At 41.1% G+C, this 14693-nt stretch overlaps 1 protein-coding gene across 6 annotated transcripts in view; it reads left to right on the plus strand.

The window, feature by feature from the left end:
* Positions 1-14693, plus strand: part of CNOT4 (CCR4-NOT transcription complex subunit 4) — a 125674-nt gene that overhangs the window by 39092 nt on the left and 71889 nt on the right. For all 6 annotated transcript variants that reach the window (XM_065401503.1, XM_065401510.1, XM_065401526.1 and 3 more), the window contains one exon: positions 11292-11558. In XM_065401503.1, coding sequence (XP_065257575.1) covers positions 11385-11558 — 174 coding nt within the window. In that variant the 5' untranslated portion in view covers positions 11292-11384. The remainder of the gene's footprint in view (positions 1-11291; positions 11559-14693) is intronic.

Below are 14693 nucleotides of genomic sequence, written 5' to 3' on the forward strand. Positions count from 1 at the left end.
AGATTTCACAGTCTCCCTAGGTAACTTGTTTCAATGCTTAACTGCCCTTACTGTTAGGAAGAGTTTCCTAATGTCTAACCTAAATCTCCTTTGCTGCAAATTAAGCCCCTTATTACTTATGCTGACCTCAGTGGTAAGGAGAATAATTTATCACCCTCCTCTTTATAACTCAGAGACTTTAAGGTCAGAAGGGACCATTATCATCTAGTCTGACCTGCACAATGCAGGCCACAGAATCTCACCCACCCACTCCTGTAACAAACCCCTAACCTATGTGTGAGTTATTGAAGTCCTCAAATTGTGGTTTAAAGACCTCAAGGTGCAGAGAATCCTCCAGCAAGTGACTCATGCCCCACGCTGCAGAGGAAGGCGAAAAACCTCCAGGGCCTCTGCCAATCTGCCCTGGAGGAAAATTCCTTCCCGACCCCAAATATGGCGATCAGTTAAACCCTGAGCATGTGGGCAAGACTCACCAGCCAGCACTCAGGAAAGAATTGTCTGTAGTAACTCTGATCCCACCCCATCTAACATCCCATCACAGACCATTGGGCATATTTACCTGCTAATAATCAAAGATCAATTAATTGCCAAAATTAGGCTATCCCATCATACCATCCCCTCCTGTCAAGCTTAGTCTTGAAGCCAGATATGTCTTTTGCCCCCACTACTCCCCTGGGAAGGCTGTTCCAGAACTTCACTCCTCTAATGGTTAGAAACCTTCGTCTAATTTCAAGTCTAAACTTCCTAATGTCCAGTTTACATCCATTTGTTCTTGTGTCCACATTGGTACTAAGCTTAAATAATTCCTCTCCCTCCCTGATATTTATCCCTCTGATATATTTATAAAGAGCAATCATATCTCCCCATAGCCTTCTTTTGGTTAGGCTAAACAAGCCAAACTCTTTGCGTCTCCTTTCATAAGACAGGGTTTCCATTCCTCAGATCATCCTAGTAGCACTTCTCTGTACCTGTTCCAGTTTGAATTCATCCTCCTTAAACATGGGAGACCAGAACTGCACACGCTATTCCAGATGAGGTCTCACCAGTGCCTTGTATAACGGTACTTTTATTTACTTAAAGATTGTTTATCATGTACCCCCTCAGTCTTCTCTTCTTCAGACAAAGCAAATCCAATTTTTCCAATCTTTCTCGTAGGTCATGTTTTCTAGACCTGTAGTCAATTTTGTTGCTCTTCTCTGGACTTTCTCCAATTTGTCCATATTTCCTGAAGAGTAGGGCCCAGAACTGGACACACTACTCTAATTGAGGCCTTATCAGTGCTGAGTGGAAGAATTATTTCTCATGTCTTGCTTACAGCATTACTGCTAATACATCCCAGAGTGATGTTTACATATTTTTGCAACAGTATTACATTGTTGACTCATTTAATTTGTGATCCACTATAACCCCTAGATCCTTTTCTGCAGTACTCTTTCCTAGGCAGTCATTTCCCCATTTGAGCAATTGATTATTCCTTCCTAAGTGTAGTACTTTGCAGTTTTCTTTATTGAATTTCATCCTATTTCAAACCATATCTCCAGTTTGTCAAGATAATTAGGATTTCTGATCCTGTCCTCCAGAGTGCTTGATCTCACCCACAAATTTTATAAGTGTACACTCTGTCATTATCCAAATCATTTATGAAGATATTAAATAGAACCAGTCTCAGGAAAGATCCTTGTGGCACCCCACTCAATACTACTGAGTATGGTTTTCCAATCAGTTGTGTAGCCATCTTATAGTAAGTTTGTCTAGGCCAGGGGTTGGCAACCTTTCAGAAGTGGTGTGCCGAGTCTTCATTTATTCACTCTAATTTAAGGTTTTGCGTGCCAGTAATACATTTTAACATTTTTAGAAGGTCTCTTTCTATAAGTCTATAATATATAACTAAACTATTGTTGTATGTAAAGTAAAGAAGGTTTTTAAAATGTTTAAGAAGCTTCATTTAAAATTAAATTAAAATGCAGAGCCCCCCCCGGACTGGTGGCCAGGACCCGGGCAGTGTGAGTGCCACTGAAAATCAGCTCGTGTGCTGCCTTTGGCATGCATGCCATAGGTTGCCTACCTCTGGTCTAGGCTATATTTCCCTAGTTTGCTATGAAAAGGTCATGTGAAACTAACAAAGGCCTTACTGAAGTTGATATACCTGATATCTACTGCTTCCTCGTATCCACAAGGCTTGTTACCCTGTCAAAGAAAGGTGGTATTAGATTGGTTTGACATGATTTGTTCTTGACAAATCCATGTTGACTGTTATGTATCACCTTATTTTCTTCTAGATGGGTATAAATTGTTTGCTCTATTATCTTTTAGGGTACTTAGGTTAAGCTCACTGTTTATAATTCCCTCAGTTGTCCGTATTCCCTTTTTATAGATAGGTACTACATTTTGCCTTTTTCCAGTTCTCTGGGATTTCTCCCATCCTTCATGAGTTCTCAAAGATAATCCCTAATGGCTCAGAGATTCTTCAGGCAGTTCATTGAGTATTCAAGGATGTATTTTATCAGGCCCTGCCAAATTGAAGACCTCTAACTTATCTAAGTTAATTCTTAACTTGTTCTTTTCCTGTTTTAGCCTCAGATCCTACCTCATTTACACTGATGTTCACTATGTTAGTTATCCAATCTCTGCTAACTTTTTTGGTGAAACCTGAAACAAAAAAGGCATCTGACACTTGAGCTATTGCTGCATTTTCTGGTATTGTCTTTCCCTCTTTATTGAGTAGTGGGCCTACCCTGTCCATGGTTTTCCTCTTGCTTCTCATGTATTTGTAAAATGTTTTCTTGTTACTCTTTATGTCCCTAGCTAGTTTAATCTTGTTTTGTGACTTGGCCTTTCTAACTTTGTCCCTACATGCTTGTGGTGTTTTTGTTTATGTTCATCCTTTTGTATTTTGATCTAGTTTCCACTATTTTTATGACTCTTCTGAGTTGCAGGTGGTTGAAGATCTGTTGATTAAGCCAGGTTGGCTTCTTACCATACATCCTCTTTCCTGCACATTGGGATAATTTGCTCTTTAAAAAAATTGCCAACTCTCCTTCTGAAGTTTTTTCCCCATAGACTTGCTTCCTATGGGATCTTACCTACCGGTTCGGTGAGTTTACTAAAGTCTGCCTTCTTGAAGTATATTATCTTTATTGTGCTGTTTTTCCTCCTACTATTCCTTAGAATCATGAACTCATCATTTCATGATCACTTTCACCCAAACTGCCTTCCACCTTCAAATTCTCTACCAGTTCTTCCCTATTTGTGAGACTCAAATCTAGAACATCTTCTCCCTTAATTACTTATGCATATAAATGAACATTTATGTCCATAAGCTTAAAAGATAATTGATAGTTACAATGGATTGAAAATGGGGATTTCCAGTGGAATGGTCCTTTTAGTCTATGCTGAGGGTAGCTGTAGTGTTACATAGGCAGAATAAGAAATAAGTCCACTGCTCATATTTGAGTCTCTGCAGCAGTGGAGTTTCAAAATATAGTAGGGCTTTGTAAAAATCTACTAGTTTGTTTGCCTGCATTTCAGCAGATCTTTTCTGCAGGTTCAGTCCATAGACTTTGTGACCTGCTTCACTTCAAATTACTGGTATGTTAGATAATTCAGTGAAACATAAACCGAAACTCACCTGGACTTCCCCTTCTAGAGGCCCCTGGTTGCCAGAGGTGTTCTGGAAGGCTAGTATTTTATTCATTTGTCCTCAGCCTCATTTTGATGGAGTTATTGGTTAGTCTGCTTCCTAAGTTTAAAAAAGAACTAGATAAATTAATGGAGGATAGGTCCATCAATGGCTATTAGCCAGGATGGGCAGGGATCGTATCGCTAGCCTCTGTTTGCCAGAAGCTGGGAATGAGTGACAGGGAATGGATCACTTGATGATTACCCGTTCTGTTCATTCCCTCTGGGGCACCTGGCATTGGCCACTGTTGGAAGACAGGATACTGGGCTAGATGGACTTTTGGTCTGACCACGTTTGGCTGTTCTTTTGCTGCTCCCGCTGGAGGCTTAGAACATGACAAGCACACTATCTCTTCTCTATCCCCTCCCCCCAAAAGTCCCCAATATTCTGGGGATTTAGCCCCTTTTCTGCAGGAGAATGTTTAGAATCAGTTCACTCATGCAGCCGCAGAACAAGAGCGCTGCCCCCTTCTGGAAAATGTAAGGTATTGGGGTGTGCAGAAAGAAGTCTACCTCTTGCCAGTGCCCTTTAGAAAACAACTAGATTGGGTTACAAGCTGTCAGCTCTGTAAAGAGCTGTGGGGAGTTGGTGAGGTGGTTGCCCCTTGAAAACCTTAAATACAGAAGATAGCACACCACTGCTGCCCCTCTTTCCCCCAGTCCCAAGTAAAATAGGAGGAAAGGAGTGGCAGGGTCTGTATCCTAACTAAATCCAAAATTGGGCAAAGCCTTCCAGCCAAGTAGAGGGCAGTTTTTGGCCCAGAATGCTAGACTAGCCTTTGTCTTGAGTTTGGTTACAAAAGGTTTGAGACGCTGTCAACTTGATTGTTTTGAAACTAGCTATCTTAACATAAACAAATAAATAAAATCCAAATTTCAATAGAACACCCTTTCAGTTGCATGCCCTGAATTTTTTTTCTCCCAGTTTTCTTAAGGTTTTTTCTGCTTTGCTATTATAAGGGTTTTTTTAGGGCTGTCAATTAATCACAGTTAACTCAAGTGATTAACTCAAATTAATCTCGATTAATTGCACTTTTAATCGCACTGTTAAACAATAGAATACCAATTTAAATTTATTAAATATTTTGGATGTTTTTCTACATTTTTATATATACTGTAGTCTGTGTTGTAACTGAAATCAAAATGTATATTTTTATTACAAATATTTGCACTAAAAAGGACAGATTAAAGAAATAGAATTTTCAATTCACCTCATTCAAATACTGTAGTGCAATCTTTGTCGTGAAAGTGCAAATGTAGATTTTTTTTTGTTACATCACTGCACTCAAAAACAAAACAATGTAAAATTTCAAAGCCTACAAGACCACTCAGTCCTACTTCTTGTTCAGCCAATTGCTAAGACAAACCAGTTTGTTTACATTTAGAAGAGATAATGCTGCCCTCTTCTTATTTACAATGTCACCAGAAAGTGAGAACAGGCATTTGCCTGGCCCTTTTGTAGCTGGCATTGCAAGGTATTTATGTGCCAGATATTCTAAACATTCATATGCCCCTTCATGCTTCGGCCACCATTCCAGAGGACATGCTTCCATGCTGATGACGCTCGTTTAAAAAAAAAAATGCGTTAATTAAATTTGTGACTGAACTCCTTGGGGGAGAATTGCATGTCCCCTGCTGTTTTGCCTGCATTCTGCCATTTATTTCATGTTATAGCAGTCTCGAATGATGACCCAGCACATGTTGTTCATTTTAAGAACACTTTCACTGCAGATTTCACAAAACGCAAAGAAGGTACCAATGTGAGATTTCTAATGATAGTACCGCACTCAACCCAAGGTTTAAGAATCCGAAGTGCCTTCCAGAATCTGAGGGGGGACAAGGTGTGGAGCTTGCTTTCAGAAGTCTTAAAAGAGCAACACTCCAATGCGGAAAATACAGAACCTGAACCACCAAAAAATGAAAATCAACCTTCTGCTGATGGCGTCTGACTCAGATAATGAAAATGAACATACGTCTGTCCACACTGCTTTGGATTGTTATCGAGCAGAACCCATCGTCAGCATGGACGCATGTCCCCTGGAATGGTGGTTGAAGCATGAAGGGACATATGAATCTTTAGCGCATCTGGCACGTAAATATTTTGCGATGCTGGCTACAACAGTGCCATGAGAACATCTGTTCTCATTTTCAGGTGACATTGTAAACAAGAAGTGGGCAGCATTGTGTCTCCTGCAAATGTAAAGAAACTTGTTTGTCTGAGCGATTGGCTGAACAAGTAAGAGACTGAGTGGACTTGTAAGGCTCTACAATTTTACATTGTTTTATTTTTGAATGCAGTTTTTTGTACATAATTCTACATTTGTAAGTTCAACTTTCATGATAAAGAGATTGCACTACAGTATTTGTATTAGGTGAATTGAAAAATATTATTTCTTGTGTTTTTTACAGTGCAAATACTTGTAATCAAAAATAAATATAAAATGAACACTGTACAGTACACTTTGTATTCTGTGTTGTAATTGAAATCAATATATTTGAAAAGGTAGAAAACATCCAAAAATTTCCAAGAGAGAAATGGACTCTATCGGCTTGGCAGAACTTTTTATTTTTTTATAATTTTGATGTATAAGATTGGTTTGTTTTTAAGCATTTTTTATTTTGGCTATTTAAATTTTAATAATTGCAGGAAATAGGAGCAGTCAGACAATTTATTTTATGACCTGTTGAGATTCAAAAAGTTAAAGCTTTATCATTAAAACACAAATTGTCAACATCTGGTGTCAAAATGTGTAAAGTAAATATCCTTATGCCCTTAAACTCTTAAGATCTCAAGTAGTATTTTTCTTTCTTTGTCTATCTGTAAATTTTGATTATTATAAATGAAAATTTTTGTCACTGTGTGTGTATGGGGAAATCCAACTTTTACCATCGTTTTACCAATAAAAATCGAATCCTTCCAAGTCTAACTTTACAATGGAACAGTGAAGCTGACTAGACACAGCTGTCGAGGGAATCAAGTAAACTGAAAAATGGAGAAACTTTTTCACTTCTTTCTAGTTATCTGGATCTTGGGTGTTTAGCTATGGTAGGCGCACAGTTTTCAGGTAAGCGTAACTTTCAGGTTGAAGGTGTCCCTGGCAAGCAGCCTATTAATTAGTTTCATATTTCACCTATTTGCTTTTCTTATGCAGACATTCAGCAATCTGGAGGACAGTGCTAGATAGTGTCCAGCTGTGCTGCATCCTTGTGTAATGTTTTAAAAGAAGGTTGGCACCAAGGCTCTCCCAGAAACAGGAAGTGGAACTATTAGAGCCCAATTTGGCTGTCTTGTGTTGTCTGACAGCTTTTACTTTTTGTACCTTTTGAGGCTTTCTCTTCTGAGAAGATGTATTAGTTTTTTTTTACTTTCTTTTGGAACGTGATCTTGAAAACCAGATACTTTTGATTAAATGCAAGATATTAAAAGGGGATATGATATAGTGGGAAAGCCAAGATGATGGCAACAATCATACAAATATTCTGAACTGCCCTCCAACTGGTATGACCTTATTGCTGACTAAATACCCCTATGTATTTTAGTGGCTCTATATGAATAGTCCACTAATGCTGCTTTGTTCTGCCTTCTATTTACTATTCCATTGTGGAAAATGAGTATTGTTCTGATGTGGCAATGGCACACTATCCTGGTGTATTAACATCCCTGCAATGGGGAGAGACTTGGGTGGAATCTCTTTAATAACCTTTTCCAGAATAAATAAAAATGTTGCTTTTCTTAGTTTCAAAACCACAGCACACAGCTGCTCTTTATCCTTGGCTGGAATATAAAACAGGCCTATGGCAGACTACGCAGCAATCTATTGGTTTTATTACCAGTAGCTGCTAAACTCTTAGTGCTAACTTAAACAGCTCATAAATGTTAATCACTTTGCAGTTTTGCTAGAGAGCCTGTCTGCATGTCTGAGGTGCTGGCTAATAAGTCCCATGTTTTTCATGAACTGGTGACTTTTTTTAGCAGAAGGTCCAAATAGCAACTTCAGTTGTCAATAGAATTATTAAATATGTTGGCATCCTTTCGAAATTGTTGGCATTGCTTGATTCAGACATATTTCAATAGTCTTAGATTTGCTGAACATGCAATGGAATGAGTAGACCGTTCAACAGAATACATTGTTTGCTTACTGGCCTGTTTTTGGACATCTCTGACTAAATTTAATCCAAATCTAATCTGAAGAAATTCCATACAAATCTCCCTGCACTTCCTAGATAGAAACTAATTCCACCACTTATTCAGTTTAGGTAGTCTACTTCCAGCAGAACTGATCCGATTAAATACATATGCAATAACTGTATTTAATTTTTGCAAATTTAATGTCAAGAAATGTAAAACTTAAGGTTTTAACTGAAGTGTTAACTTGACATTGCACACATTTGCTTAGTAAACCCTTAAACAGCAATGTGTTAAGGTGTCCGTTTTAATAAGAGAAACAACATAATACAGATGCATAAAATAAGGGCAAATTCCAAGGCATGGGGATTTCTATTTATTTATTTTATTTTTAATTGTTTTGTACAGAACATACTACAGAAGGGCTGACTGGGGCCTCTGGGTGCTATTGTAATACTGCCACTAATAAAAGAATTGTCTTGTAGCAATCCTAACTCTTACATTTGATTCTTAACTATATATCCTAAATTTCGTTAGTACATTTCCTCTTTGTACCTTCCTAGGGAATCAAGTAGGAAGGAAAGGGGGGGAAACTGGGAACAGCAGAAATATTACTGGTGCATGCCAACTAGAAACATAGTACCTTTGATGTGTCTGCTCCTTTTAACCTCATCGTTACATGAGCATTAAAGATAGTGGGCACTTAAATACACACTGTTGCTTTTTTTTACTAGGACTGCACCTGACTTCATGTACTTGAGGGCCAATGTTCTAGTTCATTTTTTCCATCCATGTTCGGAATAAATTTTATGTGCACCGAGGTATCTGTGGCTGTGTGCCACCAGTAGAAACAAAAAATCTAGAGATGTATACTTTTAAAAAGTTACCATAGGGATAATTACTCCAGCCAGGACAGGCTAGGCATTTTAGAACTCACTACTCAAAGAATTAAATTTAAGTGTAAGAGGAAAAAAAATGAAGTGCATAGACCAATCAAAACACTAAAATAATACACTTTGAAAGAATAAAATTATGGTGAATATATGTGCATTGCAGGAAGTACCAAGAAGTAATAACAGTGATACAAGTATGTGTTGGGACGTGAGTGTGAAAGAGACTGTGTGACCCAGAGACTGTGTGTGTGTGCTGGCTGCTGGGGAAGTTTCTGAGACACACCGAGCGCTGTCTCTTTAAGGCACTCACTCAAAGCTCTCCTGCTCTGTCCTGAGCCCTGTCTCCCCTCCCCTGCTCTGTGGAGATGGGGTACATGGGCAAGGGAGGAGAGAGAGAGTGAGTGAGTGTGTGTGTGTGTGTGTGTGTGTGTGTAAGAGACTGATTGCTGGGGAAGTCTCAGAAACCATGTGCTGTCTCTTTAAGAAAAGCACTTGCTCATGGTTCAGACCTCAGACCGCAGCAGCTCCGAATCCTGAGCCAGCTCTGTGGAGCTCCCCTGCTCTGTGGAGATGGGGTGCGGGGGGGGGGGGGGAAACACCCTGACATCACCTTCCACCCTCCCCCTGCTCTGCACAGGCAGCAGGAGGGTCCTGGGAGCAGCTGCAGGACAGAGCAATGTGGCTGCAAAGCAGCGGCGGGAGGGGCACCTGAACACATGCTACCGGATGTGCACACTCTGCTAATCAGCCGCCCAACTGTGCAGCTTACAGGGAACACAGTTGAGGACCCTCCTTTTCACCAGACTAACCAGGGATTGGTATCAAAACCCTCCTTGTCTTCTTCCCCATCTAGGGAGGGGAGGACCTGACAGACCTGCTCCTCAGACATGTGATCCGGGAGCGGCCTGTGGACTTGGCTCCCAGTCATGTATTTTAAGCTTCCTCTATACTCTTCATACAGGCAGTAGGTCCTTCCAGTTCTCTTACGGTGGCCAACCACACTTCTCTTAGATGGTGCTCAAGGTCCCTGCAATGACAGAAAAATGATTAAATGAGATAAATGTGACCTGCACCCATGTGCTGCAGAGGAAGGCGAGCCCTGCCCCTATCCCCTAAAATCACTGCTAATCTGATCTGGGGGGAAATTCCTTCATGACCCACATAATGTGATCATTTAGACCCTGAGTATGTGAGCAAGAACTAGCCAGCCAAGCACCTGAGAGAGAATGAGGTGGTACTGAGCAGAGCAGAGCCCACCCCACCAGTGTACCATCTCTAGCTGTGGCTGTCCCTGTTACTTCAGAAGGAAGAAGAGGAAAAACCTCCCAGAACACATTGGGGGAATATCTTCCTGGCCCCTGTCAGTGGCTGGCTGAAGCATGAGCTTTGGGAATTTAAGATATAAACCGGAAGTGAGCCCCAGGGCTGTTGAGCCCTGCTCCCCATCCTCACAAACAATATGTTAAAAAGTCTGCCTGCCAAGTTTCAAATGTAAAAGTAACACTTCCCTAATCACAGATTTTAGCAGGAAAAGCTTAATCCAACTCCTCCATCAGCGTGCACACACGAATGGATTTTTCTCTAGGCTTACAAATTTTACATTTGAGCAAAGACCCCCAATTGTTGAAAATCTTTTTTTAAAAACTATCCTTTTGGAAGAAGTTGAGCACTGAAAATGGGTATTATAACAGAAGCTATTTTCAAAACTTAGCTGTAGTATTAGTTATGCAAAATATAATTAGTTAAGCAAATGCAATAATAGCTTCTGTCAGCATACCAATGTTCGTGTGAATTTGGCATTGATGAAAAGCTCCAGAGTGATGCCACTAGAAAAAAAGTAGTAGGCTGGTGGCCTACAGAAAATGGGTTGATCAGTTGTGGTGAACAGGCATATGTACATATCAAACATAACTTAATGGGGAGCCTTCGCTATTCTCAGCAGTGTCCGAGAATGCAATAGACACAAATTGAATTCCTCTCTCATATAGTTGTTTCAGGTCAGGGTTGAGGAAAAGAGCTTTCACTGCTTTTTTGTTAAAGTTCTGTGCTTAAAAAAGGTTTCTTAACCTACTGACTGAGACTGGATTTGAATCATTGAGCTTGAAATGATTCCAAATCTCTGCAATATTTTATAAAGCAAGTAAGTTCATTTTTTCACTTCATTGCCAATTCCCGAGTTCGACTTCAGACATTCCCTAAATTGATCCAGGAAGGTTTGCATGTACTCCATGTATTGTTTTAGGTATTTGTGCTCATCTGCAAAATTTCAAACCTAGAGTTTGTTGGGCCAGGGCACTTGGTCAGCAACAGTCAGAGCAATGCTCCCTTGCTAGGTAGGGAAACACCAATAATAGCACCTTTCCAACAGCTCATATGACTCCAAAGCAGAAGGAGAGGCCCAAGTTTGACTTAGTGAATAACTCGTGTAGGAAAGACTACGGGGGGTAGAGAAAGAGAGGAAAGGCTATGGAGAATTGAATAGATACAACCAAAAGTCTAAATCTGTCCTTTGGGTTTTCTGTGCTGTTAAAATGGGTTTTGCAATATAAACTTGAATACTAACTCAATGACACATTTGTCTTATTTTCTTGCAGATCTTCAAGTTGCTCCATTTTAATTTTCAGTGCAGACCTTTCTGCTCCCTTAAGTTATTATAAACTTTTTTGCTGCTCTGCAAACACGTGAAGATGTCTCGCAGCCCTGATGCGAAGGAAGACCCTGTGGAATGCCCCCTTTGCATGGAGCCCCTGGAGATTGATGACATCAACTTCTTCCCTTGCACCTGTGGCTACCAAATTTGTCGCTTCTGTTGGCACCGTATCCGCACTGATGAGAATGGACTTTGTCCTGCTTGCAGAAAGGTAAATATCCTGGAATAACTGCTTGCCTTGCATATATCATGAGGGTCTTGCATTGGTTAGTACACTCTTTTACATCAGGGAACCTTGCTTCAAATGACAGTGTAGATCTGGTGTGAGCATCTCATTGTCTGGATCCCATCTGTACATATCAAAATCATTATGCAACTAGTAGTCATCTCTGCAGAATAAATCCAGAAGTGGAATAGCAGTGGAGCATGCAGGTCAGGACTGAGGTGTGTGGGTAGAGTTGTTAAAGGAGAACTAAAAAAAAAAAATCTGGGAATCAGGATGGAGATGCACTGGTGTATCTGTGGATAGATGGTGAAGATTGGAACAGCAGAATATGCTGCAAGTGAGCGTTAAGGTCTGGTGGTAGAGCTGTGTGGGAGTTCATAAAGCACCCCTTTTTGCTGTACCTGTTGAGCCAGAGCTATTCTTCATTTTGATTGACACCCACTTTACAAGCCATTAACTCTTGGTGAGAGTGCTTGACAGGTGTCTAGTTTCTTCCACCTTTGTCACCAATGCTCACATGTACTTTGAGTGCCATACTTATGACTTCGCCCATTCTGTCCAGTCACAACTCCAGTTACCTGACGTATTTTGGTTGTCTGCTACTCTCAAACTCTCTAAAACTGATCTTCAAGTCTGCTGACCTTCCTGTCTCCTAGGGTCACAACCTTGGAATCTTTGACTTTTCTCTTTTCTTTCCTCCTCATGTAGTCTCAGCTAAAATCTGTTGCTTCCTTCTGCCTTCATCACCCAACACACCTCTTCAGAAATCCTTGGTAATGTCTCCTTTGATTATTATAACTTCCTCTCCTGTCTCCTAGCTTTTCACCTTTTTCCCTCTAAACCCAGTTACAGAGGTCCCCCGCTTTCCCCCTGTTCTAAGCATGTCCCTTTTCTCACTGAATCCCTTCATTGGCATCTTGTCTCTTATGGCATCAATTCCAGCTCCCTTTCTAGGCCCTAAGTAACCTTGCTATACCTGCATCTGTGCACTTGCTGCCTCATTCTTCCATATGCACCTTCAGTCATCTTACCATGTTGCTCCTTTAGGCCTTGTCTACAGTAAAGAAATTTGGCATGCTAATCACTGTTTGGACTCTCTAGCAAGCCTGAAAAGCACCACACATCGACATACATGTGTAATCAGTGGTGCACAGAAGCTAGCTTCACTGTTTTGGATTGGACTTTCTACAAGGAAGACTAATCAGTGTCATCAGTCACTGTCTGTCTCCACCAGTGCAGTGCCATTGTCGACAGTAAATTCTGTTGTAATAATGCCAATGATATGATTATTCCTTCTGCTACAGTCCCACAGTACCTGTCACTGCTTTTGGAGCCTGTCTGATTTACCTTCTGTACTCTGGTGGCTTGAGGACAAGCTTTCTGGAATCTTTTTGCCTGTACAAATACTGCTTCATGCCCCCGAAATGTTATTGTACAGTATTTCTTGCCAGTATTCACTCCTTTGTGATTACTGTGTGCTTGCAAGCTGGTTTTGGAGTATGTCTCAGAAGCCACCATAGAAACATGCTGCCAGGTATTCCTCAGCAGACTTCTGGGCACTCGTGAATGTCTGGATTAAGGGAATCGTTACAGCTGACCTCTGTAATTTGGAACACTTTTTGGCTCATGACTGGGTGTCCGAATGCCTTACTGAGCTGGATATCATTTGCTCAGGAAAGTAGTGCTGGGAGAAAATAGGAGGACTGGTGGTGCAATATTAATAAGGCTGGGGATGTCAACAGCCATTCCAGGGCAGGGAGGAAAATCTGCCTTTATGATGAACCAGACCATGTTCTTGGCACTCTCCCATCTTTGGAGCACGAGATGCTTTTGGACAGAACTGTGGCACCCACCACTGGGCTGTTGAGGAACCTGGAAAGAAGAGAACACCACCTCCCAGGGTGCTTTGTGAAACCAGTTGGGCAGACCGGGACCTAGGAATGCCAGAGGCTCTGCCAGGATCCCAGTAACATCTCTGTCTAAAACTCTAGAGATGGTAGCTGCAGCAAAAGCAGTCATGTTGGTTTGTGAAGATGACACCTTTGGAGACTGAAGGGATATCTGCGCAAGGTATATGTGTTTGTGTTTTTTAACTCAGGTTTTTGCATGGTTGGGGTTTGGGAGCAGTTTTCTGGGTTCACGTGAACATTCGTATTGGTGTGAAACAGGATGAAGATGTAGCATCATGTGAAGATAGGAGTCCTCTGTTCCCTCCTGCCTTTTCTGGTTCCCCTGGTGCATCAGCCCTCTAATTCCCTCATCCTCTGGATATTGCTAGTTTTGGAAGTACCACCTGTAACCCCCATCACCACCTTTCCACATTCACCTACATGGATCAGTTGTTCTGAGGGCAGAAGTACCCTGCTAGCTGAGCCATGCCTTGTGATCATTCTAAGGCTAAGTGCACTGTACGGCCTGGTGTAGAGTACATTCACTACACACCACACCTCACCAGCACAGGTATAAACCTCTGTGTAGATGGTGAACCATTGCTTAGGTGAACAGAATGTGCCACAACCTTAGGGCATATACCTTACGTGTCTCTCTGTGTCCAAGCAGTGCCTCCCCCGTCTACACTGCTGTTTTTAGCAATTTAGTGTCCCACCCCTGGAGCCTCTCTCTCTCTGCCGCAGGGAAAGGCTATGGCGGGAGAGGCAGCAGGCAGAGGCTCACTGACATAAGCATATTGACTCACTCCATATTTCTCATTTCAGAGACCACTTCTGCAACAAGGCAACAAATGGGAAATGTTTGACATATCCATTACATGGCAGGAATGTGACCATGCATCTGGGAATACAAGAAGCAGAGTGCTTGACAGATCCCTTGGCAAGGAACAAAAACTAGATCTGTTTTTCAACATTCAGAAAAACATGTAAAGGAACCATTTTAAGTTTGAAGGAAAATACAACTTCTCTTTAAATGCCAAGGGAAATTTATGCAAGAGGACAAAGAATGTGTGAGGAGCTATGTACATCATGATAAAGAAATAAGACTTCAAGACAGAGTTCCCCTGTGAACTTTTGATGGAGTACATGCAGGCCAACAGCAGTTTGCACAGTTAGCCCACATTTCAGCATAAAACAAAAGCTGGCTTGCTGTTTTTTATTATGTATTAGC

This window comes from Emys orbicularis, chromosome 1 (assembly GCF_028017835.1).
Source record: "Emys orbicularis isolate rEmyOrb1 chromosome 1, rEmyOrb1.hap1, whole genome shotgun sequence".
Classification (NCBI taxonomy): domain Eukaryota; kingdom Metazoa; phylum Chordata; order Testudines; family Emydidae; genus Emys; species Emys orbicularis.